Genomic DNA, 26,753 nt, shown 5'->3' with positions numbered 1-26,753 from the left:
ACCTGGGCATTTAAAAGCCTCATCAGAAACCAATATAGGAGAGGTTCACCCTTGTCTGGGTTATCGGACAAAGACCAACCAAACCAAGCCAATACGCTACTCCAAAACTTTATATATTTGCAATTGTTATTAATTCTGCTTTCATACACTTCAAAAGTATGGCAATATCCTACACTTAATACAAACAATACATCCTTTGGGTTTATAAATTGTACATGTCTTATGACAATTCATTTACACTGAAAATCTATCATTAATCTTGAATATCTAGACAGAAAAACATTAATTCATTTAGGAAATAAAGTCCTTCAAACCACGTAGTTGATTACTGAGTATCCAGTATAATCCACAAAAATCCAGATGAAGACTCTGGCATGTGCTCTTCATTTTGTATAAACTTCTAATAATGGACTGCAATCTATATTCAAGTGTTACACATCTTGATACCAAATCTGAAGAGGAACGCTCTGCTTACTTCTATAAATTGCTGTATATTGTAGGCACCACGCAAACAATTCTGTATTGTTGACTGACTCAATCCTCATCTCACGGGCTTCAACTGTGGAGTAATATACAGGTACGGTTCCATTTGTATTTGTTTCTATTCTCTCTTCCTGTGACCTCCTTTTTCTGTGTGGGTTATCTGACAAACTGGAAGGCTGCATCTCTGCCTCAAGCACATGCTACAGTGAGTATTTATGAGGTCCCTTCTCTGTGTGGATTCTTCAATGGTTCAGGGCTAGTTTTCAGTCTTCTTCCACTATCAGAACATATCCTTTCTTTCTTGCCAGTGACGTCTACTTCAGTTTTGTCCTCTTTTCAAATATTTCTATCATTTCTTCCAGGCTAAAGTCAGGATTCTGGGCAGATACAAACAGCACTTTTTTTTTGTAGCAGGAGCTCCTTTGCATATTAGGCCACACACCCCTGATGTAGCCGTCTTCCAAGAGCTTACAGGGCTCTTCTTACAGGACCTACTGTAAGCTCTTGGAGGATTGGCCACATCAGGAGTGTGTAGCCTATTATTCAAAGGAGTTCCTGCTACAAAAAAAATATCCCTGGATACAAGCACTTTACAAGAGGTTTCAACCCTTCCAATGGTGTGTGCTTGTCTTTTTTTTTTGGTGAATAAAGAGAAAAGATCTTTTCACAAGCTAAGCAGTTATAAGGTTTCTCCTTCTGTGGGTTCTCTAATGCTGTTGAAGACTGTTGTTTAGATTGAATCTTTTTCCACACTCTAACCATTAAAAAGATTTCTCCCCTGCATTATTTGATGCCACTTAGACTGAATCTCTTTCCACTCTGAGCACTCCCCTGAGTGAGTTCTTACTTGTAAAGATGGTGGCTCTGATTGAAACTTCTCCCACATTCTGAGCATTTGAATGCTTTCTCCTCCCTGTGGGCTTCTTGATGCTGTAGAGCAGTGGTCCCCAACTTTTTTGGCCCTCGGGACCGGCCTGCTGACCACGGCCCCAGGGCCAGTAGGGTGGGGGCACCCAATTTGGCCTTCCCCCCACTCCCTGCGGTGTTTCCTCCTCCCTCCTTCGCCCCCGCACAGCCCCGCCACCTCCTCCTTCCATTTCCTCCGCCCTCCTTCACCCCCCCCGCACAGCCTCGCCGCCTCTTCCTCCCTCCATTTCCACCATTTTAAGGCCAGGGAAGGCGCCGTGAAGCACCTCCCAGGCTGACCCCCTGCCAATCAGCTGGTGGGCGGGAAAACCACCGCAGCAGCAACGCTGTCCTTGCCTCCTTCCCTTCCCCGGCCTTAAAATGGTGAAAATGAGGGGAAGAGGAGGTGCCACGGGGGGTGGGGGTGGCAAGGCTGCATGGGGGGGGGGGCAGCAAGGCTGCACGGCCCATTTCAAACAGGCTGCGGCCCGTTACCAGTCCCCGGCCCGGGGGTTGGGGACCCTTGCTGTAGAGGATTGGTACTGAATTTCTTTCTATACTCAGGATTCAAAAGGTTTCTTCAACATGGGTTCTTTGATGATGCTGAAGATTGTCACTCCGAGTGAATCTCTTTCCACACACCGAGCATCCAAAAGGTTTTTCCCCTGTGTGAGATATTAGATGTTGTTGCAGATGGCCACTCTGACTAAAACTTTTTCCACACTCTGGGCAGTGAAAAGGTTTCTCCTTTGTGTGGATTCTTAGATGCCGTTGAAAATTGCTACTGTGACAAAAGCGCTTTCCACACTCAGAGCATTCAAAAGGTTTCTCCCCTGTGTGGACTCGTTGGTGCTTTCGAAGGCTACCTGTGGCAGTAAATCTCTTTCCACACAGTGTGCATACAAAAGGTTTCTCCCCTGTGTGGGTTCTTTGATGCAGCTGAAGATGGCCACTCTGACTAAATTTTTTCCCACACTCTGAGCATTCAAAAGGTTTCTCCCCTGTGTGGCTTCTTTGATGCATCTGAAGAGTGTCATTCAACCTGAATTTCTTTCCACACTCAGAGCATTCAAAAGGTTTCTCCCCTGTGTGAGTTCTCAAATGTTTGTGAAGATTGCTACTCAAGCTGAATTTCTTGCCACACTCTGAGCATTCATAAGGTTGCTCCCCTGTGTGAGTTCTCTGATGTTCTTGAAGATGACTGCTCTGACTGAACTTCTTTCCACACTCTGAGCATTCAAATAGTTTCTCCGTTGTGTGGGTTCTTAGATGCCGTTGAAAATTGCTACTGTCATACAATCTCTTTCCACACTCAGAGCATTCAAATGGCTTCTCCCCTGTGTGGATTTTTAGGTGCTTTGTAAGATTGCGTCTGTAACCGAATCTCTTACTACACCATGGGCATTCAAAAGGTTTCTCCTCTGTGTGGACTAGTAAGTGCTTTAGAAGGCTACCTGTTTCACTGAATACCCTTCCACACTCTGAGCATTCAAAAGGATTCTCCCCTGCATGGGCTCTTATATGCAGCTGAAGACTGTCATTCAATCTGAATCTCTTTCCACACTCAAAGCATTCAAAAGGTTTCTCCCCTGGGTGAGTTCTCATATGTTTGCAAAGATTGCCACGCAAGCTGAATCTCTTTCCACACTCTGAGCACTCAAAAGGTTTCTCCCCGGTGTGAGTTCTACGATGTTCTCGAAGACGGATGCTTTGATTGAATCTCTTTCCACACTCTGAGCATTCAAAAGGTTTCTCCCCTGAGTGGGTTCTTTGATGATGCTGAAGACTGTTCTTCAGGCTGAATCTCTTTCCACACTCTGAGCATTCGAAAGGTTTCTCCCCTGTGTGAGTTATCCAGTGCCTCTGAAGACTGCTGTTCAAGCTAAATCTCTTTCCACACTCTGAGCACTCAAAAGGCTTCTCCCCTGTGTGAATTCTTCGATGTTCTTGAAGATGGCCACTCTGATTGAAACGTCTTCCACACTCTGGGCACTCAAAAGGTTTCTCCCCCGTGTGGATTCTTTGGTGCTTTATTAGGCTATGTCTGTGACTGAATTTATTTCCACACACTGAGCATTCAAAACGTTTCTCCCTTGTGTGGATTCTTTGATGCAACTGAAGATGACTATTCAACATGAAACTCTTTCCACAATCTGAGCACTTAAAAGACTTCTCACCTCTGTGGATTTTTTGATGTTCCTGAAGACTGCCAGGCCCACTGAATTTCATTCCACACTCTGAGCATCCAAAAGGTATCTCCCCTGTGTGTATTCTTTGGTGCACAAGGAGCTGTGATCTGTATTTAAAGTGCCTTCCACACCGAAAGCATTTACATGCTTTTGTTAGAATGTTCCTTGGGAAATGTAAATTTCCATGTCCTCCATCAGAAGATGTCATTCCACTCTCCGAACAGATGAATGGCTTTTCTCTTGAATGAATGCTTTGGGGTTGAGCAAGTTCTGATTTCTCTGAAAAACTCTCACCACAGTCTGAGAAACTGTCATGTTTCTCTCCTGCATGTGTTAATTGATGTTGAAGGAACTCTGCTCTGCAAAAGAAGTTCTTTCCACCTTCCAAGCCTTGATGGGTGTCCTTTTCACACTGTGTTTGCAAATGGACATTATATTGGGTTTCATCAGAGAAAATCATTCCACACTCTGTGCACTTGTATGTTTCCTCCACCACGTGAATTGCTTCAGAGAAATCTCCTCCCTGAAAGGGAATGGGTTGATCCCTCTTCTCGACTATGTGGCTTCCTTTCTGCCTCTTGGCTCTGTCTTGATTCCTGACATTTCCTCTCAAGTCTTCATTCTTGACTTCATCTGGTGATCGATGGTGCAGTTCCTCATCCTCCTCATTCTCTTGATCACCTTCTGTTGAAATAAGAGAGAAATCCCATTAGCACCCACAGATGCTTATGAATGTATATTTTGATTGTGTGTTATTTGTTTTAATATAGTCTGCCCTTCCCCATAATGAGCTCAGGGCAGATCACAAACAAGATAAAACAAGAAAACCATAAAATCCAACAATGAAACAAATAGGAAATAGTACTGCAGTCCTAAGCTCTGCTCATGACCTGAGTTCAATCCCCGGCAGAAGCTGGGTTTTAAGATAGCCGGCTCAAGGTTGACTCAGCCTTCCATCCTTCCGAGGTCGGTAAAATGAGTACCCAGCTTGCTGGGGGGAAAGTGCAGATGACTGGGGAAGGCAATGGCAAACCACCCTGTAAAAAGTCTGCCACAAAAATGTCATGATGCGACATCACCCCAGAGTCGGAAACGACTGGTGCTTGCACAGAGGACCGTTCCTTTCCTATTTGTTTTATGGTTTGATTGTTGGATTCTTATGGTTTGATTGTTTTATTGTGCTTGTGACCCGCCCTTAGCCCATTATGGGGAAGAGTGGACTCTAAATCTACTAAAATAAATAATAGAAGGCAGTCTGATCTGCACTTGAAATTCCATCCGCATTCTAAGTGTCTCAGGGGCTGGTTTCTGCAATATGTTGAAATTTCCAAAATTATACACATTAAAAGTGGCTTCCCGCCTGTCTGGTCCATCTCCATCATTTTCCTTCAGTCTCTTTATTCTTGGCTTTTCCCAAAGAGAACCCCTGGGATTCCCCAAGTATCTCCCCTACATAGAATCATAGAGTTGGAAGTTGCTGCTGGAATACAGAAAGTGGTCCAATCAGTACCTACTTAAGTAGTCAAGTCACCAATCAGGCAGCTGAAGATGGCCACTCATAAATGTTCCTTTGGCAGGACTTCTCCTCCCCCCTCAAAAAATGTTTGCTGCAGTATAGGCCGATGCTAGAACCTCATCAAGTGAACCCCACACTTAGAAGGACCCCCTCCCCATGGTATTTGGAAGGGATATGAGTCGTTGTTGGGGATAAAGGCATCTAGGTGACTACTAAAGAATTGTTACTGACTCTTTTGCCTTGTTCAACCTGACTGTGTTTGTGAGAGACAGAGGCAGACAGAGAGATCACTCTTATATGGGAAAGAAATCCAAGGAAAAGGGGAAATTCTTCTGGAAGTACAGAAACATGATCAAGATCAGGGATGGCCAATCCTGCTTAATGTAAGAGCCACAAAGAATAAATGTCAGATGTTTGAGAGTCATGAGGGAGGGAGGGAGGGAGGGAGGGAGGGAGGGAGGAAGGGAGGAAGGGAGGAAGGAAGGAAGGAAGGAAGGAAGGAAGGAAGGAAGGAAGGAAGGAAGGAAGGAAGGAAGGAAGGAAGGAAGGAAGGAAGGAAGGAAGGAAGGAAGGTAGACAGGGTAAGGAGGAAGAGGTGGAAAGAAATCAACTTTAACTTTAAATGCATTCTCCAAGCCACTGGCTGGCTTGACTTGGAGAAGCAATTTAAAGAGAGAAATGCCTTCTCCAAGCTGGCCGATGGGGTGGTGGAGCTTCAAGAGCCACACAATATTTGTGAAAGAGCCACAGGTGGCTCCTGAGCTGCAGTTTGGCCACCTCTGGTCAAGATCAAAGCACACAATCCTAACAGGTTTAAGGGGAAGAATCTATCCTAGATCACAGTCAGAGCAGATGGCTTTAATCCCATTCAGGGAGAAGGGTGGAGTTGTAAAGGTCAGCAGCTAAGAAATCAGGATCCGGCCTGATGCCACATGACTCCCCCTCACTGGGGACCTCCGTCTGGGATCCCTGAAAACCTCCACATCTTAGCATGGGCCTAGCAATGAAAAATGGAGTCTGGATCAAATGGATATCAAAATGACAGTCAGTTAAACTGAGAGTGACAAGCCCTGTGATGCAGAGTGTTAAAGCTGCAGTACTGCAGTCGGAGCCCTCTGCTCATGACCTGAGTTCGATCCCCGGTGGAAGCTGGGTTCAGGTAGCTGGTCCAAGGTTGGCTCAGCCTTCCATCCTTCTGAGGTCAGTAAAATGAGTCCCCAGCTTGCTGGGGGGGAAGTGTAGATGACTGGGGAGGCAAACCACCCCGTAAAAAGTCTGCCGTGAAAACGTTGTGAAAGCAACATCACCCCAGAGTCGGAAACTACTGGTGCTTGCACAGGGAACCTTTTCTTTCCTATACTAAGAGTGTGCAAAGAATGTGGAGCAGCTCCTTCGCTAATCATGCAAAAGCCATACCTGATGGGGGATCTCTGAAGGCCATTTCCTCAAGGACCTACGAGGTTCCCTCCTTGATCATCTAGTCTGAAGAATGACCCAAATATTGAACACAGTGAGCAACGGGCCAGCCACAGCCATTTCTTCTTTATCTTAAGCTGGCCTGGTGCGTGGAGTTCTGGCACCCAAGGCAGAGCCCCAACGCATGCCCCCCCCCCATAAAAGGGGCGTAATGACATCACAATGACAACTCTGAGGGATCGGGAGGACAGTCGGCCTTTCGCTTCCCTGGTGTCTTCGAACGGCGGTCTGAGAGACCGAGAGGAGCTCCTCCGATCCCTCAGAACCGAAAGGACAGTTGACCTTTTGCTTCCCCAGTGCCTTCAGAGGGTGCGGGGGAAGGGAAATGTCACTTTCAGCTCTGAGGGATCGGGGGAAGCTCCTCAGACCCGAAAGGACAGTCAGCCTTTTGCTTCCCCGGTGCCTTCAGAGGGTGTGGGGGGAAGGGAAACGCCACTTTCAGCTCTGAGGGATCAGGGGAATCTCCTCCGATCCCTCAGACCCGAAAGGACAGTCGACCTTTTGCTTCCCCGGCGCCTTCGGAGGGTGCAGGGGAAGGGAAACGTCACTTTCAGCTCTGAGGGATCAGGGGAAGCTCCTCAGACCCGAAAGGACAGTCGGCCTTTTGCTTCCCCGATGCCTCCGGAGGGTGCGGGGGAAGGGAAACGCCACTTTCAGCTTTGAAGGATCAGGGGAAGCTCCTCCAATCGCTCAGAGTCAAAAGGACAGTTGGCCTTTTGCTTCCCCGCTGCCTTCAGAGGGTGCAGGGGAAGGGAAACACGGTTCTTTCAGCTCTGAGGGATCGAAGAATGGATCCCTCAGATCAGATCCCTCTGAGCTGAAACAACAGCGGAGGCTCAGGGACAGCGTGAGTGGGGAGGGGACTCCCGCCTCTGCTGCGATTGCCTAGTTTGCTGACTCCCACGCGCCGGGGCCTGATCTTAAGTGCTAAACAGGAAAATTTCTCCCCCTACTCCATCACATACTCAGCCATCTGCTTGCCTCTCTAAACTCTCAGTCTCCTTAAAGGAACACTACTTCTCCTTGAGACTTTTCCCTGTAATGCAAAAAAAGAATAACTCCCCTCTACAATGCACACAACCCCCCCCTTTTTATATAAGCTTATCTCCAGAGAAATTGACTTTTCATCACTGCCATATTCCAACGCCAACACATTTTCTCATCCATCATCTTAGCAGAAATGTATAAAATGTCATCTCTCAGTCAGGTTTTGGATCCCAGCCACTTCCCCCAATGGTATGGTTGGCTTCTCTACTTTTTCTTCCTATTCCGCTGTGCTTCTCCAGAACTGCCTGGCTGTCTTCAGGAAGTAGGCTGGTATTTCTCTGATCCTTCCCTTTGATTTTCTCCCATAGTAGTAAGACGTTTGTGCGGGAAAGGACTTAAACCTGGGATGGCCAAATTTGCTTAACGTAAGAACCACAAAGAATAACGTCAGATGTTTGAGAGTCACAAGGCATGAACAAATGTTACACACAGGTCTTTATTAAAACTCTTGATACTTTCTTTGCTCAGAAAGATAAAACATATGAGTGCACTTTATAACACAACCATGCAAGAAAGAGACTTCAAAACAAACAAAAACCCTGGGCATAACAGTCCTCATATGACCAGCATAGGGAAAGGTTAGGGAATTATTTTTTTACACCAGTGGGAGAAGGAAACACACATGTACCATATAAATCACTGACCCACCATTTGCATCATTATGCAATCTCTCTTTGCCTTGGCACCAAGATTAGTAAATATAGCTCCTACAAGAACTATGAAACTTAGGGGGAATCCTGCACCACCCTCTTTAATTCCATCCTTCCTTTCAATGGCTCACTCAGCTTTTGCACTCTCTTTCCCCACTCTAGATCTCCAGGCGATCTCTGAAGTGGAGCAGAAGAGCTTGCAAGCTTGCTTATTTCCCCCGATTTCCCTGCTTCACACACAGTGGAAATACTTGCCTATCTATAGTTGAGCACTTAGAGGCTGACTGAGGTCCCAATGCTAAGCATGCTTACTTGACAGTAAGCCTGCATTAACTTCCTCCTTAACCTCTGGGAGCCACACAATATGTGTGAAAGAGCCGCAAGTGGCTCCTGAGCCAGTTTGGCCACCTCTGCTTAAACTGTGTTTGTACTTCACATGTGCATTTATATTCTTTCTGTAGCACCTCTATTTTTATCTACCTGAACTAACCTCTTTCTCTTTCTGTTAACTTAATTAAGAATTTAACTTCTTGTTTAAGAAGATTTTTTGTTTAAGACGACTTATTTTTCTTTTAAGTGTTCATAGAAATCATAGAGTTGGAAGGGCCCACAGAGGCTAATTCACCCAACCCCCTGCTCAATCAGGATCAGCCTAGACCTGCTCTGTTCTGTGCACATCCTTTTTGAAGTGTGGCCTCCAGAACTGCACGCAATGCTCCAGGTGCAGCTTGACCAATGCAGTGTCCAGCAGGTCTAGGACATTCTGCGATCCGGATATACCCCAAGATGGCATTAGCCTTTTTTGTCTCTACATCACACTAGTTGCTCATATTTAACTTACAATCCACCTGTACCCCCCAAGATCTTGTTCATACACACTGCTACCCCTATTCAGTATGTGTTGCTCATTTTTGTTACCCAGATATTGAGCTCGGCACTCAATTGCATCTTGCTCACATCCACCCACTTTCCAGTGTGTTCAGATCTCGTTGAATTCTATCTGTACAGAATCATAGAGTTGGAAGGGACCTCCAGTATCATCAAGTCCAGCCCCATGCACAAGCCAGGAGATTCACAAATACTTCTCCCTTCCACAAACACCCAGTGACCCCTGCTCCATGCCCAGAAGATGGCAAAAAAAGCCTCCAGAAACCCTGGTCAAACTAGCCTGGAACTCAAGAGTTATGGGATAAAAAGCAAGTCCTCTTGTGGATCAAAAACTGGTTAATTAATAGGAAACAGAGAGTGAGTATAAATGGGCAATTTTCACAGTGGAGGGTGGTAAGCGGTGGGGTACTGCAGGGCTCAGTACTGGGTCCGATGCTTTTCATTAAAGAGTAAAGATTCGGAGTTGGGAGCAAGCAGTGAAGTGGCTAAGTTTGTAGATGACACTAAATTGTTCAAGGTGGTGAGAACCAGAGAGGATTGCGAGGCACTCCAAAGGGATCTGTCGAGGCTGGGCGAGTGGGCATCAACATGGCAGATGAGGTTCAACATGGCCAAGTGCAAAGTAATGGACATTGGGCCCAAAAATCCTAGCTATAAATACAAGTTGATGGGATATGAAATGGCGGAGACTGACCAAGAGAGATCTTGGGGTTGTAGTAAACTCACTGAAAATTTCAAGACAGTGTGTGACAGCAAAAAAAAAAAAAAAAAGGCCAACATTATGCTGGGAATTATTAGGAAGGGAATTGAAAACCAATCAGCCAGTATCATAATGCCCCTGTTGAAATTGATGGTGCAGCCTCATTTGGAATACTGTGTACAATTCTGGTTGCCGCATCCCAAAAAAGATATAGCATTGGAAAAAGTGCATAAAAGGGCAACTAGAATGATTAAAGGGTTGGAACACTTTCCCTATGAAGAAAGGTTAAAATGCTTGGGGCTCTTTAGCTTGGAGAAACGTTGACTGAGGGGTGACATGATAGAGGTTTACAAGATTATGCACGGGATAGAGAAGGTAGAGAAAGAACTATGGACCTCCTGATGGCTCCTGGGTTTTTTGGCTACTGTGTGACACAGAGTGTTGGGCTGGATGGACCATTGGCCTGACTCAACATGGCTTCTCTTACATTCTTATGCAGTCACATGCACTACATAATGACCTTTCAGTGCACTTTCCAACTGGATATTACTGTATGAACTGGCAAAATCCAGTTGGAAAGTGCATTGAAAGTGGGTGTTAAGTACATTATTTAGTGTGTGTGATCACAGCCTTGGAAGAACTTCCTGACAGAGTGGTTCCTTAGAATAAACTTCCTGGGGAGGTGGTGGGCTCTCCTTCCTTGGAAGTTTTTAAACAGAGGCTGGATGGCCATCTGACAGCAATGTTTGGTGTAGCCAGTTTGGTGTGGTGGTTAAGTGTGCGGACTCTTATCTGGGAGAACCGGGTTTGATTCCCCACTCCTCCACTTGCACCTGCTAGCATGGCCTTGGGTCAGCCATAGCTCTGGCAGAGGTTGTCCTTGAAAGGGCAGCTGCTGTGAGAGCCCTCTCCAGCCCCACCCACCTCACAGGGTGTCTGTTGTGGGGGAGGAAGGTAAAGGAGATTGTGAGCCGCTCTGAGACTCTTCGAAATGGAGGGCGGGATATAAATCCAATATCTTCTTCATCTTCAATGCTGATCTGTGAACTTAGGCAGATAATGAGAGGGAGGGCAGGAAGAGTTGCATTAGTGTTTAGTTCTCATGATCCTTTTTTCCATGTCCAGGGAAATGCTGTTCACCACTTTGGGGTCAGGCAGCAATTCGTCTCATAAGAACATAACAGACGCCATGTTGGATCAGGCCAATGGCCCATCCAGTCCAACACTGTGTCACACAGTGGCCCAAAAACCCCAGGTGCCATCAGGAGGTCCACCAGTGCAGGGCCTACTGTAAGCTCCAAGAGGATTGGCTGCATTGGGGGGGGGGGGGTGGTCTAATATGCAAAGGAGGTCCTGCTAAAAAAAAAAAGCCCTGCTTTTACTGCCACCCCAATTCCTTGAGACCCCCAAAAGGGAACAAGTGGGCAGGCCTGCAAACGATGAATCTGTGTTCAATATTTTGATTCATGCCTCATCCCAATGGCTGTAATCCAAACCTTTGGCACCTGTGAAAGGTCCTTACCCACAAAGGCCTCACTCCCATAGTCCTCCAGCATGGCTTCGGCCTAGATTCAGGAGCACCCACTCTGGCTTGGTGCAACACACAGCCACCTCCTCAAAAGAAAAGGGACGCTGGAAGAAAAAGCAGATTCCCTCGTCAGATATCACAGAAGACACACTTGGAAGGGGCAGTCAGGGAGAGTGCAGGATGTAGAGCTTGTCATGGGCAAAGGTGTTAACCAAATGCTAGTCTCCAAATTAACTGAGTGAATTAGCAAAACTGGAGTCTTAGCAAGAGCAGGGAGGGGGGGAAGGAGGAGGAGGTTGGATTTATACCCTGCCTTCCACTTGGAGCCTCAGAGCAGCTTACAATCTCTTTTCCCTTCCCCTCCTCCCAACAGAGAGGCTGAGAGTGCTCTGACAGAAACTGCTCTTCAGACAACAGCTCTGAAAGAACTGTGATTGACCCAAGGTCACTCCAACAGGTCCATGTGGAGGAGTAGGGAATCAAACCCAGTTCTCTCAGATAAGAGTCCGTGCACTTAACCACTACACCAAACTGGGAAACTAGGCCAATGTTTATGGGGATTATTCCCTGAGAACTCTCAAAATAAGCAGGCTGAAGTACCAGAAAAGGATTTTTAATTACCGGTATAAGAAGAATAAAGAGCAAACACACGTTCAAAGCACAAGGGGGAAACACACAAACTTTCTAAGAGGAAAATAAAAGGAAGTTGCAGGGAAAGCGATTCAGGGAGGGTGATATTTACCAGGTCTGGAGGTCAAGACAGTGAAAGAGAATGGCTAGCATTTCTCTGGAGAGAAGGAGTAAGGACCTACACATGAGTAGGAGTGCACTCTTTGTCAGATCCAGAGCCAAGGAAAAGACAGTTGAAGTTCAAGATCTTTATTCCAGCTTCATGGGCATACACATGCATTGTTGGAACTGACCTCTGTGTCAGTTCCCCCAACTTATAAACCTTTGCCCTAACCGTTATAATTCAAGCCAAAGCGCGCCAAGCAAAAGTGGGAGTTTTGCGTGGGGTTTTTGCTAAGCTCTCATCACCACAGGTGCCCACTATCAGTTCATGGTTCTCATCTCCTCCAGCTCTTGACCTAGTTACCTAGCAACTAGCCAGGCTTCCTCAGGAGGTGGTGGGCTCTCCTTCCATGGAGGTTTTTGAACAGAGGCTAGATGGCCATCTGACAGCAATGAAGATCCTGTGAATTTAGGGAGAGGTATTTGTGAGTTTCCTGCATTGTGCAGGGGGTTGGACTAGATGACCCTGGAGGTTCCTTCCAACTCTATGATTCTAAGCCTGATCTATAAGAAGGGACAAAGCACCTGCCAAAATCAGTCTTCACAAGGGCTGTTTTACCCTGACCTGTCATTGTATCAATAAACAGCTATTCTTGTAAAGGACTGTCTCTATCTCTGAACTGCCAGGGACTTGACGCAGAGATCCCATCAAGGTGGGGTAGTGTCTTTCCTGATAAACCCATTGTTGAGATTAAGTATCTCTTTTTGGGTAGGAAGGAGAGCAACTAGCAAGCAATGCTCCCTCTAAGCTGCAGAGACTTGTGAGCAAAAATTTTACTTTGTGAGCTACTGGCATTAAAGTTGTGAACTACTGCATAAATTTCCATGCTCAGAGGCCATTCTTTCTGAGCTAAGACAAAAATGTGTGAGCTGGAGGCTTAAAAACCCATGAGCTAGCTCACGCTAACTCAGCTTAGAGGGAACACTGCTAGTAAGTCAGTTCTCCTGACTCTCCTACCCAAAATGGTTTCCCAGGCCATCTTCTGGCCAGCGTCCATTTTATTTGTTCCAGCACTATCTTGGTTTCACTTCTAGGCCAGGCTGTGTAGTGCACAATTGATTTTTTTTTTGGGGGGGGGGTTGATATCAAAAGAGGGAGGATCTGCACGAGGGTCTGGCTGCTAACAAAGGGACACCTTCACAGCAATTGCAGGAACAAAGCCCCTCTGTGAAAGGAAGTAGAGTATCAAGAGTAGAGGTTACTCTCAACATAAACGTTACCCAAAACAAAGCAACTGGTAAGGGGCAAGGGCTTAACCATTAAAGATACCTTCTCCATAGGCTGGATGCATTTGGCAATAGCCAGGGCTTTTTCATATTAGGCCACACACCGCTGATGTAGCCAATCCTCTTGGAGCTTACAGTAGGCTCTGTACTAAGAGCCCTGTATGCCCTCGGAGGATTGGCTAAATCAGGGGGTGTGTGGCTTAATATGCAAAGGAGCGCCTGCTACAGAAAAAGCCCTGGCAATAGCTCTGTCCAAGCATTCAGCAGGAGGGAAGAGCGTGAAGCCTCTCCAGAGCAGGGTGCAAAGGATGCCTGGATGAACAGGCAATGAACCCCCAGGAAAATGGCAGATGGGACACGAAGCATTGCCCCAAATGTGGAGCAGCCAATGGGCTTCTATGATTCATCCCACATGATCATGCCTGGAAGTCCTTTCCGGGCCTTCCTGCAACCAACCATTGCTGAGAATTCCTTTTCAGGTATTTGGATCTACAAAATTCAGATCCCAGCTTTCTACCCCCACAAGGGCCACCAAGGCACCTAAGCAATTTAAATATCTATGTATGTATTATGTATTAACAGTCTATTGTGTAGTAGTCTATTAATAGTCTGTTATGCAGGGCTTTTTTTGTGGCAGGAACTCCTTTGCATATCAGACCACACACCCCTGTTGTAGCCAATCCTCCAAGAGCTTACAGCAGGCCCTGTACTAAGAACCCTGTAAGCGTTTGGAGGATTGGCTACATTAGGGGTGTGTGGCCTACTATGCAAAGGAGTTCCTGCTAAAAAAAAGCCCTGCTGTTATGTATTATGCGTCTATTAAAAGTCAAACAGAATCAGATATTGAGTTCAGAATGCCATCTGAGCACTATTTTTTGTTCTGAATGATGCTTTTAGCTTTTAAAACTTGGTTTGTTGTACAAACCTCTATGTCATAACCCGCCCTGAACCCACGCGGGGAGGGTGGGACAGAAATAAAATAAACAAATATTTATGTTATTAAAGTCTGCCTCTTTCACGGAGACTCAAGGCAGATGACATAGAGTGCCCCAATACAGTCCACACAGGATGGCACATTCAATAAACTGTTAAATAGAAGCTGGATTGTAGAACCAGGAGGGGGTGGGCAGAGAGGGGTGCTTGCCCTGGACGCCAATGGAGGGGGGGGCACCAAATTGGGTATAAAGTCTATTCTATGGGCCCATAAAGGGGTGTCATTTTTTGAATTTCACCCCCCCCCCTAAAAAAAATGTAGTTCCGGTCCTGCTAATGATGCAAAAGCCAGTTTGGTGTACTGGTTAAGTGTATGGACTCTTATCTAGGAGAACCAGGTTTGATTTCCCACTCCTCCACTTGCAGCTGCTGGGATGGCCTTGGGGTCAGCCATAGCTCTCGCAAAGCTGTCCTTGAATGGGTTAGCTTCTGGGACAGCTCTCTCAGCCCCACCTACCTCACAGGGTGCCTGTTGTGGGGGAGGAAGGTAAAGGAGATTGTCCTTGAAAGGGCAGCTTCCGGAAAAGCTCTCTCAGCCCCACCCACCTCACAGGGTATCTGTTGTGGGGGAGGAAGGTAAAGGAGATTGTGAGCCACTCTGAGACTCAGAGTGGAGTATCTTCTTCAAAATTACACAGAAGGATACAACTTAACAGCAGTACAGAAATTACACAACAGGATCCTACTACAATACTAAGCTATACACATTAATACTCTGATCTGGATATACCACAGGCTGAACAGCTCTTGTCAGATCTTGGAAGCTAAGCAGAGTCAGCCCTCACTAATATTTGGATGAGAGACCTCCAAGGAAGACCAGAGCCATAATGCAGAGGCAGGCAATGACAAATCACCTCTGAACATCTCTTGCCTTGAAAACCTACAGGGTAACCATGAATCAGCTGTGACTTGGCAAGGTCAACAAATACACAGTAGTATATACCACAGTCCCTTTTCTCCAAGCGACTTTGTGAATTATTTTGTACAGTCCTACCCTATTGCAGAAAAGTGGGAGCCTTTCTGACCTCCTCAGGTAGGTAGGGACCACAAAGGAGAAGGCATGCTGACCGGCAGTTGTTGATTCTGCTCATTTGCAGGGTGGGACCTGCAGAAATCCCTGCTCAGATAAGTGAAGCTGCCCTGGCAGAGCCTAGAAGGAGAGACTGTCTTCAGCGATGAGGCTCCAAGGCCAAGAAGGGCTCTGTCTGCAACAGCCACTCCTTTAGATTGAGCCCAGTAACTGATAGGCAGCTGGTGGAGCGACAGCAGAAACAGGAGTAATACACATGGTTCTATTGATTACACTGGTGTAGCGGTTAAGTGCTCGGACTCTTATCTAGGAGAACCAAGTTTGATTCCCCACTCCTCCACTTGCAGCTGCTAGAATGGCCTTGAGTCAGCCATAGCTCTGGCAAGAGTTATCCTTGAAAGGACAGTTGCTGGGAGAGCTCTCTCAGCCCCACCCATCACTCAGGGTGTCTGTTGTGGGGGAGGAAGGTAAAGGAGATTTTAAGCTGCTCTAAGATTCAGAGTGAAGGGGAGGGTATAAATCCACAATCTTCTTTTTCTATGGGCAATCACGGTCCTTAGGGCAAGTGTGGTATCCATTATTCGTTATGGACAAGCATGCATTCTATATTGGCAATTATGTACTGTCTATGGGCAATCACTGTCTTTAGGTCAAGCCTAATTTCTATTATTCATGCATTCTTTATTGGCAGTGATGTACCATATTGTCTAGAGAAAGCCAGTTTGGTAGAGAGTCAATTTGGTGTAGTGGTTAAGTGTGCGGACTCTTATCTGGGAGAACCGGGTTTGATTCCCCACTCCTCCACTTGCAGCTGCTAGAATGGCCTTGAGTCAGCCATAGCTCTGGCAAGAGTTGTCCTTAAAAGGGCAGCTTCTGTGAGAATTCTCTCAGCCCCACCCACCTCACAGGGTGTCTGTTGTGGGTAGAGGGAAGCAAAGAAGATTGTAAGCTGCTCTAAAATTCATAGTGAAGGGCAGGGTATAAATCCAAGATCTTCTTTTTCTATGGACAATCACTGTATTTAGGGCAACCGTGGTCTCCATTATTCCTTATAGGCAATCATGTGTTGACTATCGGAAAGCACTGTCCTTAGGTCAAGCCTAATTTCTGTTATTCATGCATTCTCTATTCGCAGTCATGTATTGTCTAGAGAAAGCCAGTTTGGGAGAGAGTCAGTTTGGTGTAGCAGTTAAATGCGAGGACTGTTATCTGGGGGAACCAGGATTGATCCCCCATTCCTCCACTTGCAGCTGCTGGAAATGGCCTTGAGCCAGCCATAGCTCCCTGGCAAGAGTTGTCCTTGAAAGGGCAGCTGCTGCAAGCTCTCTCAGCCCCACCCACCGCACAGGCTGCCTGTTGTGGGGGAGGAAAGCAAAGGAGATTGCAAACTGCTCTAAGATTCAGAGCGAAGGGCAAGGTATCAATTCAAAATCTTCTTTTTTATGGGCAATCGCTGTCCTTAGGTCAAGCCTAATTTCTATTATTTATGCATTCTCTATTGGCAGTCATGTATTGTCTAGAGAAAGCCAGTTGGGAAGAGAGTCAGTTTGACGTAGCAGTTAAGTGCGAGGACTCTTATCTGAGAGAACCGGGTTTGATTCCCCACTCCTCCACGCGCAGCTGCTCCAAATGGCCTTGAGCCAGCCATAGCTCTGTCAAGAGCTGTCCTTGAAAGGGCAGCTGCTGCGAGAGCTCTCTCAGCCCCACCCACCGCACCGTCTGTTGTGGGGGAGGAAGGCAAAGGAGATTGCGAGCGGCTCTAAGACTCCGGAATGGAGGGCGGGACATGAATTCAGTATCTTCTGGTCTTTTTCTTCCGAAAAACTATCTAATCCCAATTCCCTATCTAAAAATAGACCACTGAATTTCTATCGGAGGTTGCTAAAATGCTTCTTCTTCATATATCTATTCTGTAACAATACAGTTAATCAATAAAACCTATGAAAAGTTAAAATAATAATAAAATAGACCACTGCTGCCTTTCTCGCTTCCAAGACTGGAAACCTAATCCACCCATGAGTTACTTGGGGAGTAAAGCAGTACCTTAAAAGACAAAAACAATTTGCGGTCGAGTAGGAGCTACCGCGAGTCACTGCTCAGAGAACTATTCAATAAAAGCCCCCCCTCCTGGTCAAAAGCACACCGCAGCCGCATTTCTCTCTTCCAGCAAAGCCCTTGTTCCCTTTCCCATTACTTACTTGTGAGTAACCCTTCCCGGGGTCGGACTGCAAGGCGCCTTCCCCTCCTCCGTTGCAGATCTGAAGCTCTCCCCGTCCTCGTTGGCGATTCAGCAGCAAAGCAACCCCACACCCCCGCACTCGGAAAGACCTTGTCTTCTCTCCCGCCCCCTCCTTTCCCCGCCTTGCTCAGCCTCTCTAGCAGGCAACTCTGTAGAGTTTAACCCTTTCGGCGCTGCATATGCCCTTGGCAGCACCGCTGGGTGCAGAGTTACTGGCGAGCAATGTTGCCTCTAAGCTGAGGAGTCTTGTGAGCAAAATTTGTACTTTGTGAGCTACTGCTGCCATTAAAGTTGTGAGCTAATGCATAACTTAGTTTGCTCAGGGGTCATCCTTCCTGAGCTAAGACAAAAATGGGTGCGCTGGAGGCTAACAATGTTTGAGCTAGCTCACACTAACTCAGCTTAGAGGGAACATTGCTCCGGAGCAGCCCTGTCCAGCTGCATTATCGGGCGTGGCGGAGGGCAGCCTGGCTGAAGCCAGCCGGGGTCTGGGCCCGGCGCCTAGTTCAAAGGACTGGAGGAGGAGGAGGAAGCTTTTCTCCTTCATTTGTCTACAGCATCGAAAGGGTTAAAATGAGACAGCGTCTTCCTGGAGAGGTTGAGGGGGGGAGGAAAGAGGAAAAGGGTTTTTTTTGGGGGGGGGATATCTTTGGGGGGGGGGCGTTGGTATTGAATGGCCAAAGAGAACAGGGAGTTCAGATTTGCAACAAAGAAGGAAAGAACCTTGCAGCCAGATCATGGGGAGGTTTACTCACAAGTAAATGGGGAAGGCTATCAGTTTTTCAGTCTTGGAAGAGAGAAATGCGGCCATCGTGTGCTTTTGACGGGGAGCTGGGATTAAACAGTTTAAAACTGTAATAAATAGGTTTTAATTGTCTGTTACCGAAAAGACCGTGCCCACAGAGAGAAATGGTGGAGCCAGTGATCGCCTGGTTCCTCCTTTGGCCTTCCTAAGCCAAGTGATTGAGCGAGAGCAGGAGCAGATCACCTCCAGGATTTTGGATCACTTCTCTGCTCTGGACCTTTTGCGGTTTGTTTCCGGACCCACCACTGATGGGACGGAGGCGGCTTTGCTGGCTTTAGTGGACGACCTTCTTTCAAATGTAGACAAAGGTCTGACCTCTTCGTGGCTCCTCCTGGCTTTCTCTGCTGCTCCTGACACAGCGGACACCTGGAGGCAGAATTGGGCATGGGGGGTGCTGTGGGTTGGAGCGGATCAAATCATCCTCACAGACTGGACCCAAAGAATGGCCACTGGAGATGCCCACGGAGCAATCCCCCCCCCCACTCTTCTGCCTTATGTAAAGCTTTTAGGCCAGAGGTGGCCAGAGTCCATAGCCAGAACATTTTAGGTGGGGGGGGGGCCCAGGGGATAAAAATTTTGGTGGGGGGGGCGCAGGGCTTGGCAACTTCTTCCCTGCAGCAGCCAGTCCCGCCCCAGCAGCAGGATCCACTAAACATGGAAGGGACCCTTCCTTCCTCCCCCTTCAACCATTAAGCTGAAGGGGAAAGCCCTTCACATGTGCCCCCTCTGAACTAAGGTGTATGCCCCCCCCCCTCACCTCATCAACAGTGGCTGACTGGGTCTAAAAATATTGGTTGCCAAGAGATAAAGAACTTCTATTATATTGGCACTTTCAAGCTTCTAAAAGGTCATTAACATTTTCAACAGATTGTCTAATGTTTAAGGAGGCCCACTTCATCAGGGGCCCACAGGGCCCACTTGTCATCAGGCAAGCTGACACCCTGGCCAGTCCGCCACTGCTCATCAATCTCGGGCAGCAGTGGCCAAGATGGCACCCACTCCACACGGCCTATCAATTCTTTCCTCACCTGAATTAATCAGACACCTGCCTGCCCTCCCTCTTGCTCCACAAAAGGAAAGAGGGAAAGGACAGCCAGCAGCAAGCACTGGGGAACTCCCAGGGTCTCTGAGGGATCCACAACGGCAGCTCCGGTGCCTTCTCCCACTGCTGGTGACTTGCTCAGCACCACTCCTGCTACCTCCTCCTTTTCCTCAGATCCTGTTGCCAGCCGCATGAATGAGAGGCAGATTAGAGGCCCTCCAATGGAGGAGCCCTGCAGATGGAAGGTGGGGTTGAATGGAGTGGCCTGGCCCCTCCTGGGCCCCACTGTAGCTACAGGCCTGGGCCAGACTGTGACTCACATGTGGCTCTTTCACACTTATGGTTTGGCTCTCTAAGCCTCACCACCCTGTCAGCCAGCTTGGAGAAGGTATATCTTTCTTTAAAGCACTTCTTCAAGCCAAGCCAGCCAGTAGCTTGGAGAATGCATTTAAAGTTGCTTTCTTTCCACCCCTCTCTCCCCATCTATTTCCTTCCTGCCTGCTCTCTTAAACATCTGATGTTCATGTTTTGCAGCTCTCAGGTATTTGACATTTATTCTATGTGGCTCTTACGTTTATCAAGTTTGGCCACCCCTGTGCTAAAGCTTCCCAGCCAGACATTTCTGAGGTGGCCAACGGTAGCTCTGCAGATGTTTTTTGCCTACAACTCCCATCAGCCCCAGCCATTGGCCATTCTGGCTGGGGCTGATGGGAGTTGTAGGCAAAAAACATCTGGAGAGCTACCGTTGGCCACCCCCGCTCTAGAGAATTCACTGGGCTAGAAAGAAAACCCAACCCTGATTCTCATCCTTGTGGTTAAACCAGCTCTGCTGGTTGATGCAGGAATGACGAGTCTGGGAGAAGAGTACATTCTGCCTCAGCCTGTTCTATTCCTTCTCTTACTTACCCCCCCCCACCCTCTTTTTTTTAAGCTTTCAGGTGTAGAGAGCAGCAGTGAAGATGGAAGCGAAGTTCTCTGAGGAGGAGGCTCAAGCCCAGGAAGGTGCCCAAGATGCCCTCTCACGTGATAAGGCTGTTTTGTGGCCAGATGGGCTTGGGGCATGCAGTGACGTTGTTGGGTAGAAGGTTTGGGACAGGAGAAAAAGCAAAGACTTCTACACACAACACAGAGTCAGACTCTGAGAATCAGGGCCACAGCCTCTAAGGATGGCCACTCCCTTGAAAGGCGATTAGACAGGATCACGGAAGGCAATCCCCTTCTTATTCACATTTACTAAGAAATTTCTGTGCCGCCTGCCTTCCTTTAGAGAGACTCAAACCGGCTCAAAAAAAGGGAAAGGTAGATCAATCTGGGTGCAGCTTTTACGGTGGCAAATGAACAGAACCTTCATGTTCTGGGGCATGGAAACCCATTGCTCGTGGCCAATAGTGGCCTTCTATGCACCTGCTGAAAGGCTTTCCAGAAGCATCTGATGGGCCAAAGTCAGAAAGTGGAGACTGGAATATAGATGCCAGATCAGAGGTGGCCAAACTGTGGCTCAGGAGACACATCTGGCTCTTCCACACATACTATGTGGCTCTCAAAGCCCCCACTGCCCCAATGGCTGGCTTGGAGAAGATATATGTCTCTTTAAGTCATTTCTCCAAGCCACGTCAGTTGGTGGCTTGGAGAATGAATTTAAAGTTGCTTTTTTCTACCTCTCCCTCCCCATCTATCTACCTTCCTTCCTGAGCCAGTTTGGTGTAGTGGTTAAGTGCGGGGACTCTTATCTGGGAGAACCGGATTTGATTCCCCACTCCTCCACTTGCACCTGCTGGAATGGCCTTGGGTTAGCCATAACTCTGGCAGAGGTTGTCCTTGAAAGGGCAGCTGCTGTAAGAGTCCTCTCAGCCCCACCCACCTCACAGGGTGTCTGTTGTGGGGGGAGAAGATATAGTAGATTGTAAGCCTCTCTTGAGTCTCTGATTCAGAGAGAAGGGCAGGGTATAAATCTGCAATTCTTCTTTTCCTTCCTTCCCCTCAAACATCTGATGTCATGTCTTGTGTTTATTCTATGTGGCTCTTAGGTTAAGCAAGTTTGGCCACTCCTTCTTTTGAGGAGGTGGCTGTGTATTTCACCAAGGCAGAGTGGGTGCTCCTGGATCTGGGCAAAAACTACGGAGAAATCATGCTAGAGAACGGTGGGAGTGTGGCCTTTCTGGGTGTCAAAGCTGAGATTTGCTCCCATTGGGCTGAGGCATGAATCAAAGAGCCAGGTTGGTGTAGTGGTTAAGTGCGTGGACTCTTATCTGGGAGAACCAGGTTTGATTCCCCACTCCTTCACTCACAGTTGCTGCAATGGCCTTGGGTCAGCCATAGCTCTTGCAGAGCTGTCCTTGAAAGGGCAATTTCTGTCAGAGCTCTTTCAGCCCCACTCACCTTACAGGTTGTCTGTTGTGGGGGAAGAAAAAGGAGATTGTGAGCCACTCTGAGACTCTGAAATTCAAAGTGGAGGGCGGCATATAAATCCAATATCTTCTTCAAAATCTTGAACACAAATACATCGTTTTCAGACATGCCCCACTACATGTCCCCTTTTGGGGGTCTCAAGGAGTTGGGATGACAGTGAAAGTGATGTTCAGCACAGTTTGGGAGAGCAATCCAAGCTACCTGGCTGGCCCCGGGGCTATCACCCAAGCCTGAGAGGGGATCCTGGTCTGGAGCCAAGGAGAGACTGAGAGTCCCCCAGAAAGGGGTCTGTAACCCAGATCACTCCTGCACTTGAATCCCTGCACTAGCAAAACTGTCCTGCTAGCAAAGAGAAAATACATATATCGTGGGATAGTAATTCCCAAAATTGTAATCCTATGTCTACCAGTGTCAAGATACAGACTGATGCTCAACAGAAGTATGAGCTTCTTAAACAAGAAGAACCAATTTGGTGTAGTGTTTAAGTGTGTGGACTCTTTATCTGGGAGAATTGGGTTTGATTCCCCACTCCTCCACTTGCAACTGCTGGAATGGCCTTGGGTCAGCCATAGCTCTTGCAGAACTGTCCTTGAATGGGCAGCTTGTGAACTCTCTCAGCCCCACCTGCCTCACAGGAAGTCTGTTGTGGGGAAGGGAAGAAAATTGAAATGAGATTGTAAACCACTCCAAGTGAAGGGCTGTGTATAGATCCAACCTCCCTCCTTCCTCCCCTCCCTTCCTTCTCCCTCTCCCTCCCTCCACATATCAGGGGGCCTAGTCCCACCACTGAGCATGCAACTCAGAGGCAGGGCCTTCCTCCCCCAGGGATGACATAGCAGCCTTCATCCATGGTTGCTGCCTGCTAACAGGGCGATATGTTGTTCTCCAGTTAACACTGGTCACTGGGTTACCTGGGGTATCTGTCACCCCAGGTAACCCAGCCTCAGAGCAGTTTGCCCAGTGGGAATTCACCCTTTCTGAGGCCAAGTACAGTGGCACCTTGAAGACCAACAAAATTTGATTCTGGGTAAATGCTTTTGTGTGCATGTACACTTCTCCAGCTTATACCCAGAATTAAATTTTGTTGGTCTTAAACAGGGGTGGCCAAACTTGCTTAATGTAAGAGCTACACAGAATAAACATTGAATGTTTGAGAGCCATAAGATGTGGACGTCAGATGTTTGAGATCTGCAAGCCGGGAAGGCATGCGGGTAGGCAAATAGATTGGGGGGAGGGAGGAGGTGGAAAGAAAGCAACTTTAACTGCGTTCTCCTAACCACAGCTGGCTTGGCTTGAAGTGATTTAAAGAAACAAATGTCTTCTCCAAGCCCATTGAAGGGGGTGGCGGCTTTAAGAGCCATGCAATATGTGGACCAGTTTGGCCACCCCTGGTCTTAAAGGTGCCACTGAAACATTGATCTATTCACTTCAGACCAACAGGACTACTCACTTGATTGTCTTTTTCAGAGGCTGATTTATAAAAAACAATCCTGCAGTGTCCTCTACTGGCAGAAAATATGTTTGTCCTGACAACTTTATAAAATTTTACATTTATCACTACAGAACGGGAGTGGCCAGACTGTGGCTTGGAAGCCATATGAAACTCTTTCACATGTATTGTATGGCTCCTGGAAGTCAAGGAGGAACTTAATACAGGCTTACTCTCAAGTAAGCTTGCTTAGCATCAGGACTCAGTCAGCCTCTGAGCACTGACCCATAGGTAGGCAAATATTTTGCCTGTGTGAAGTGGGGAAGGGGGGGGGGAAATACGCAGGCTAGCAAGCTCTTCTCCCCCACTGCAGATTGCCTGGACACCTAGAGTGGGGAAAGAAAAGAGCCATGGGAGCCACTAGAAGGCAGGATGGAATTGAAGAAGGTGGTGCAGGGTTCCCCCTTAGCTTCATAGCTCTTGTAGGAACTGTATTTTCTAACCTTGGTGCTGAGCAGAGAGAGATACAAGTGGTCAATTATTTATATGGTACATGTGTGCTTCCTTCTCCTACTGGTGCCAAAAAAATTTCTGAACCTTTTCCTATGCTGTTCTTATGGGGACCTGTTATTCCCAGTTTTTTTAATGACTCCTTATAGCATGGTTGTGTTGTCAAATACATACATATATATTTTACCTTTCTGTGTAAAGAAAATATTAAGAGTTTTAATAAAGACCTGTGTGTAATATTTGTTCATGTCTTGTGACTCTCAAACAGCTGTTTATTATACGAAGCACGTTAAGCAAGTTTGGCCGCCCCTGCTGTAGAACAAGCTTTAAGGCACTGAATGAACTGAGGGGGGAACCCTTAAACCTGTGGCATTTAATAAGAACAAAGAAACACAGATTCCTACTCTATCTGCATTGGTTGCAAAAATATGTTCCTGACATCAAAGTCATGGACGGATAGTAATGGTTGTCTGGAAATTTAGACCAGTGGCAAGGACGTGGTCCTGCCTGGACTGCAAGCCAAGAGTGCCAACAGAGCCAGATTTTTGCAGAAAAAGTCAAACAAGGTGTTTCTCACTTGACCATCACTAGCACATTGCTTCTAAGGGATCCACAGGGAATCCAGCAAGCAGGCAATTCCCAGCCCTTTGCCAACCTGCTAGGTCAGTTTGATCCCGATTCTGCCCAGCTGGTATTACTTGCAACCAGACTGCAACAACACTGCACAGAACTGTGCCTCATGCATAAGGTGAACCCCTAAAAACGGCATTTGTGCCAGTTTGGTGCAGTGGTTAAGTGTGCACTCTTATCTGGGATAACCGGGTTTGATTCCCCACTTCACCTGCAGCCGCTGGAATGGCCTTGGGTCAGCCATAGCTCTAGTAGTTGTCGTTGAAAGGGCAGCTTCTGTGAGCTGGAGGCTAAAAATCTGTGAGCTACCTCACACTAACTCAGAATAGAGGGAACACTGCCGAAGGTGGCATTAACCCTTTTTATTGCTGCATCACACTGGCTGCTCATATTAAATTCTTGTTCACACACGCTGCTACCCAGAAGTGTATCCCCCATCCAGTACAGGTGTTCCTCATTTTTGTCACCCAAATGTAGAACTAGGAACTTATCCTTGTTATGTATTGGAACTGGAGTTTGGCCTTAGGGCCAGCAGAGACTTGGCTGAGCTGGAGACCCTGAAACAATAGCCACCTGGATTCAGGAAGGCCCATCAGGGATTGTTAGGCAAGCTATTAACCTGTAGTTGTGCGATGGTAATGGGTTTTTGGGTGGGGAGGTTTGCATGCATATAAGCAGGGCCGCTGGTCCTGCCAGACCTGTTCCTATCTCACTATGCTGAATCACTGAATAAAGAGCTGAACTCACTATCTCTTGGGTGTCCTCATGCTTTGAACCCAGTATGTTTTACTTTGTTAAACTGCATCTTGTTAACATCCTTCCACTTTTCCGGTGCGTTCAGATCTTGTTAAATTCCGTATCTTCTGGTGTGTTTGCTGCCCCTCCCAAGGGCCCAGTCACAGGAGTTGGGTTCAGTTCCCGCTAAGTGGGATGTCAGCTTCCATTTTGGTGGCTTTGAGGCCCAGAAAGGAATCCCAGACAGGATCGAGTGTGATGCCCCTTCATGCTGATTGGCTGGCCTGTATGTCAAACATTTTGCCTGGCCCCCATCTCCCTCCCCATCCATCTATCTCCCTGTTGTAGGGATTCCAGTGTCTTGGAAGAGCCTGGAGATCATCTGGAATTAAAACTGATCTCCAGACCTCAGAGATTAGTTTGTGTTCAGAAAATGGTTGCTTTGGAGGATGGACTGTATAGCAGGGGTGGCCAGTGGTAGCTCTCCAGATGTTTTTTTGCCTACAACTCCCATCAGCCCCAGCCATTGGCTATGCTGGCTGTGGCTGATGGGAGTTGTAGGCAAAAAACATCTGGAGAGCTACCGTTGGCCACCCCGGTTGTATAGCATCATACCATGCCCTCTCCAGGCTCCAGCCCCAATTTTCCAGGAATTTCCTAACCCCAAGTTGGCAACCTTGTGCATTTAAGCAAAGTTTGTTGCCTCCCTGGGCTCTTCTTCATCCCAGCAGCCCTTGTGACCTGCCCAGGTAAGGCTTCTGTGTAAGCCCCAACAAACGGCACCCCTGACACAATTCCACTCTATGCCAGCCAGGGGTCGTTTTGTAGAAAAATAGGTGGCAGAGCTCATTAGCATATGCCGCCCTCCCCCAGCCAAAAGCAACCGACGCAAGACACTGTGAATTTAGGGGGAGGTATTTGTGAGTTTCCTGCATTGTGCAGGGGGTTGGACTAGATGATCCTGGAGGTCCCTTTCAACTCTATGATTCTATAATTCTAATAGAGTCCTGAGTGAGTGAGGCCTGCTAGGCCTGGCTAGAGATTCAGCCAGCCCAAGCAGGCCTCACTCACCCAGGGCTCTAGTGGGCTGACCCCCCAGTTAAAAGGCCAGCAAGCTACCCACCGCTCAAAATCACAAAAAGAAATGGAGAAAGGATGGTGCGGGCTTCTCTAGGGGTTAATGAGGACTTGTGAGGGCATGACAAAGCCCTGGTGGCTGGCTGGCTGCCCGCTCTCCTAATCCAGGGATTGTTATGCAACTGCACCTGCTATTCAATGGACAAGATAGGTGGGGAGGAAGAGGGGAAACCATCAAAAAAGGTTCAGGAGCTGTGCCCCTGTGAGCACCTGCTGAATGTGAGGCCTGATGCCAGCATCAGATTTACATTTGGCCTACACTGGAAGGGAACCAGTGTGGCTTTGGGAGGGCATAGCTCCTCCTCACATGCTTAGTAGCTATCAGAAGCTATTGAAGGACAGGGCTTAGGCTTGTTCTTGAAACAGAGACAGTTAATTTCCCAAAGAACCAA

At 47.5% G+C, this 26,753-nt stretch overlaps 2 protein-coding genes across 2 annotated transcripts in view; both read right to left on the bottom strand.

The window, feature by feature from the left end:
• Window positions 1-26,753, bottom strand: part of LOC132571316 (gastrula zinc finger protein XlCGF57.1-like) — a 397,476-nt gene that overhangs the window by 35,661 nt on the left and 335,062 nt on the right. The window lies entirely within an intron of this gene.
• On the bottom strand, window positions 1,957-17,715 carry LOC132571879 (oocyte zinc finger protein XlCOF6-like). Its single transcript, XM_060238670.1, has 3 exons — window positions 17,624-17,715; window positions 11,378-11,487; window positions 1,957-4,262 (listed from the first exon to the last, which is right to left on the bottom strand). Exons 2-3 carry the CDS (start codon window positions 11,409-11,411, stop codon window positions 1,957-1,959), a joined length of 2,340 nt encoding a protein of 779 aa, XP_060094653.1. The 5' UTR covers window positions 11,412-11,487; window positions 17,624-17,715.

The sequence above is a fragment of the Heteronotia binoei genome, chromosome 5, assembly GCF_032191835.1.
Source record: "Heteronotia binoei isolate CCM8104 ecotype False Entrance Well chromosome 5, APGP_CSIRO_Hbin_v1, whole genome shotgun sequence".
Taxonomy (NCBI): Eukaryota; Metazoa; Chordata; class Lepidosauria; order Squamata; family Gekkonidae; genus Heteronotia; species Heteronotia binoei.
This window is presented reverse-complemented; position numbering and strand designations above follow the sequence as displayed.

Bases quoted from the DNA above. Each gene is read 5' to 3' on its own strand.
- LOC132571879 (XM_060238670.1), bottom strand. From the start codon at position 11,411: ATGCTGGAGGACTATGGGAGTGAGGCCTTTGTGG. The intron at 4,263-11,377 runs GTAAGGACCTTT...TTATTTCAACAG, and splicing joins TGGGAGTGAGGCCTTTGTGG to AAGGTGATCAAGAGAATGAG.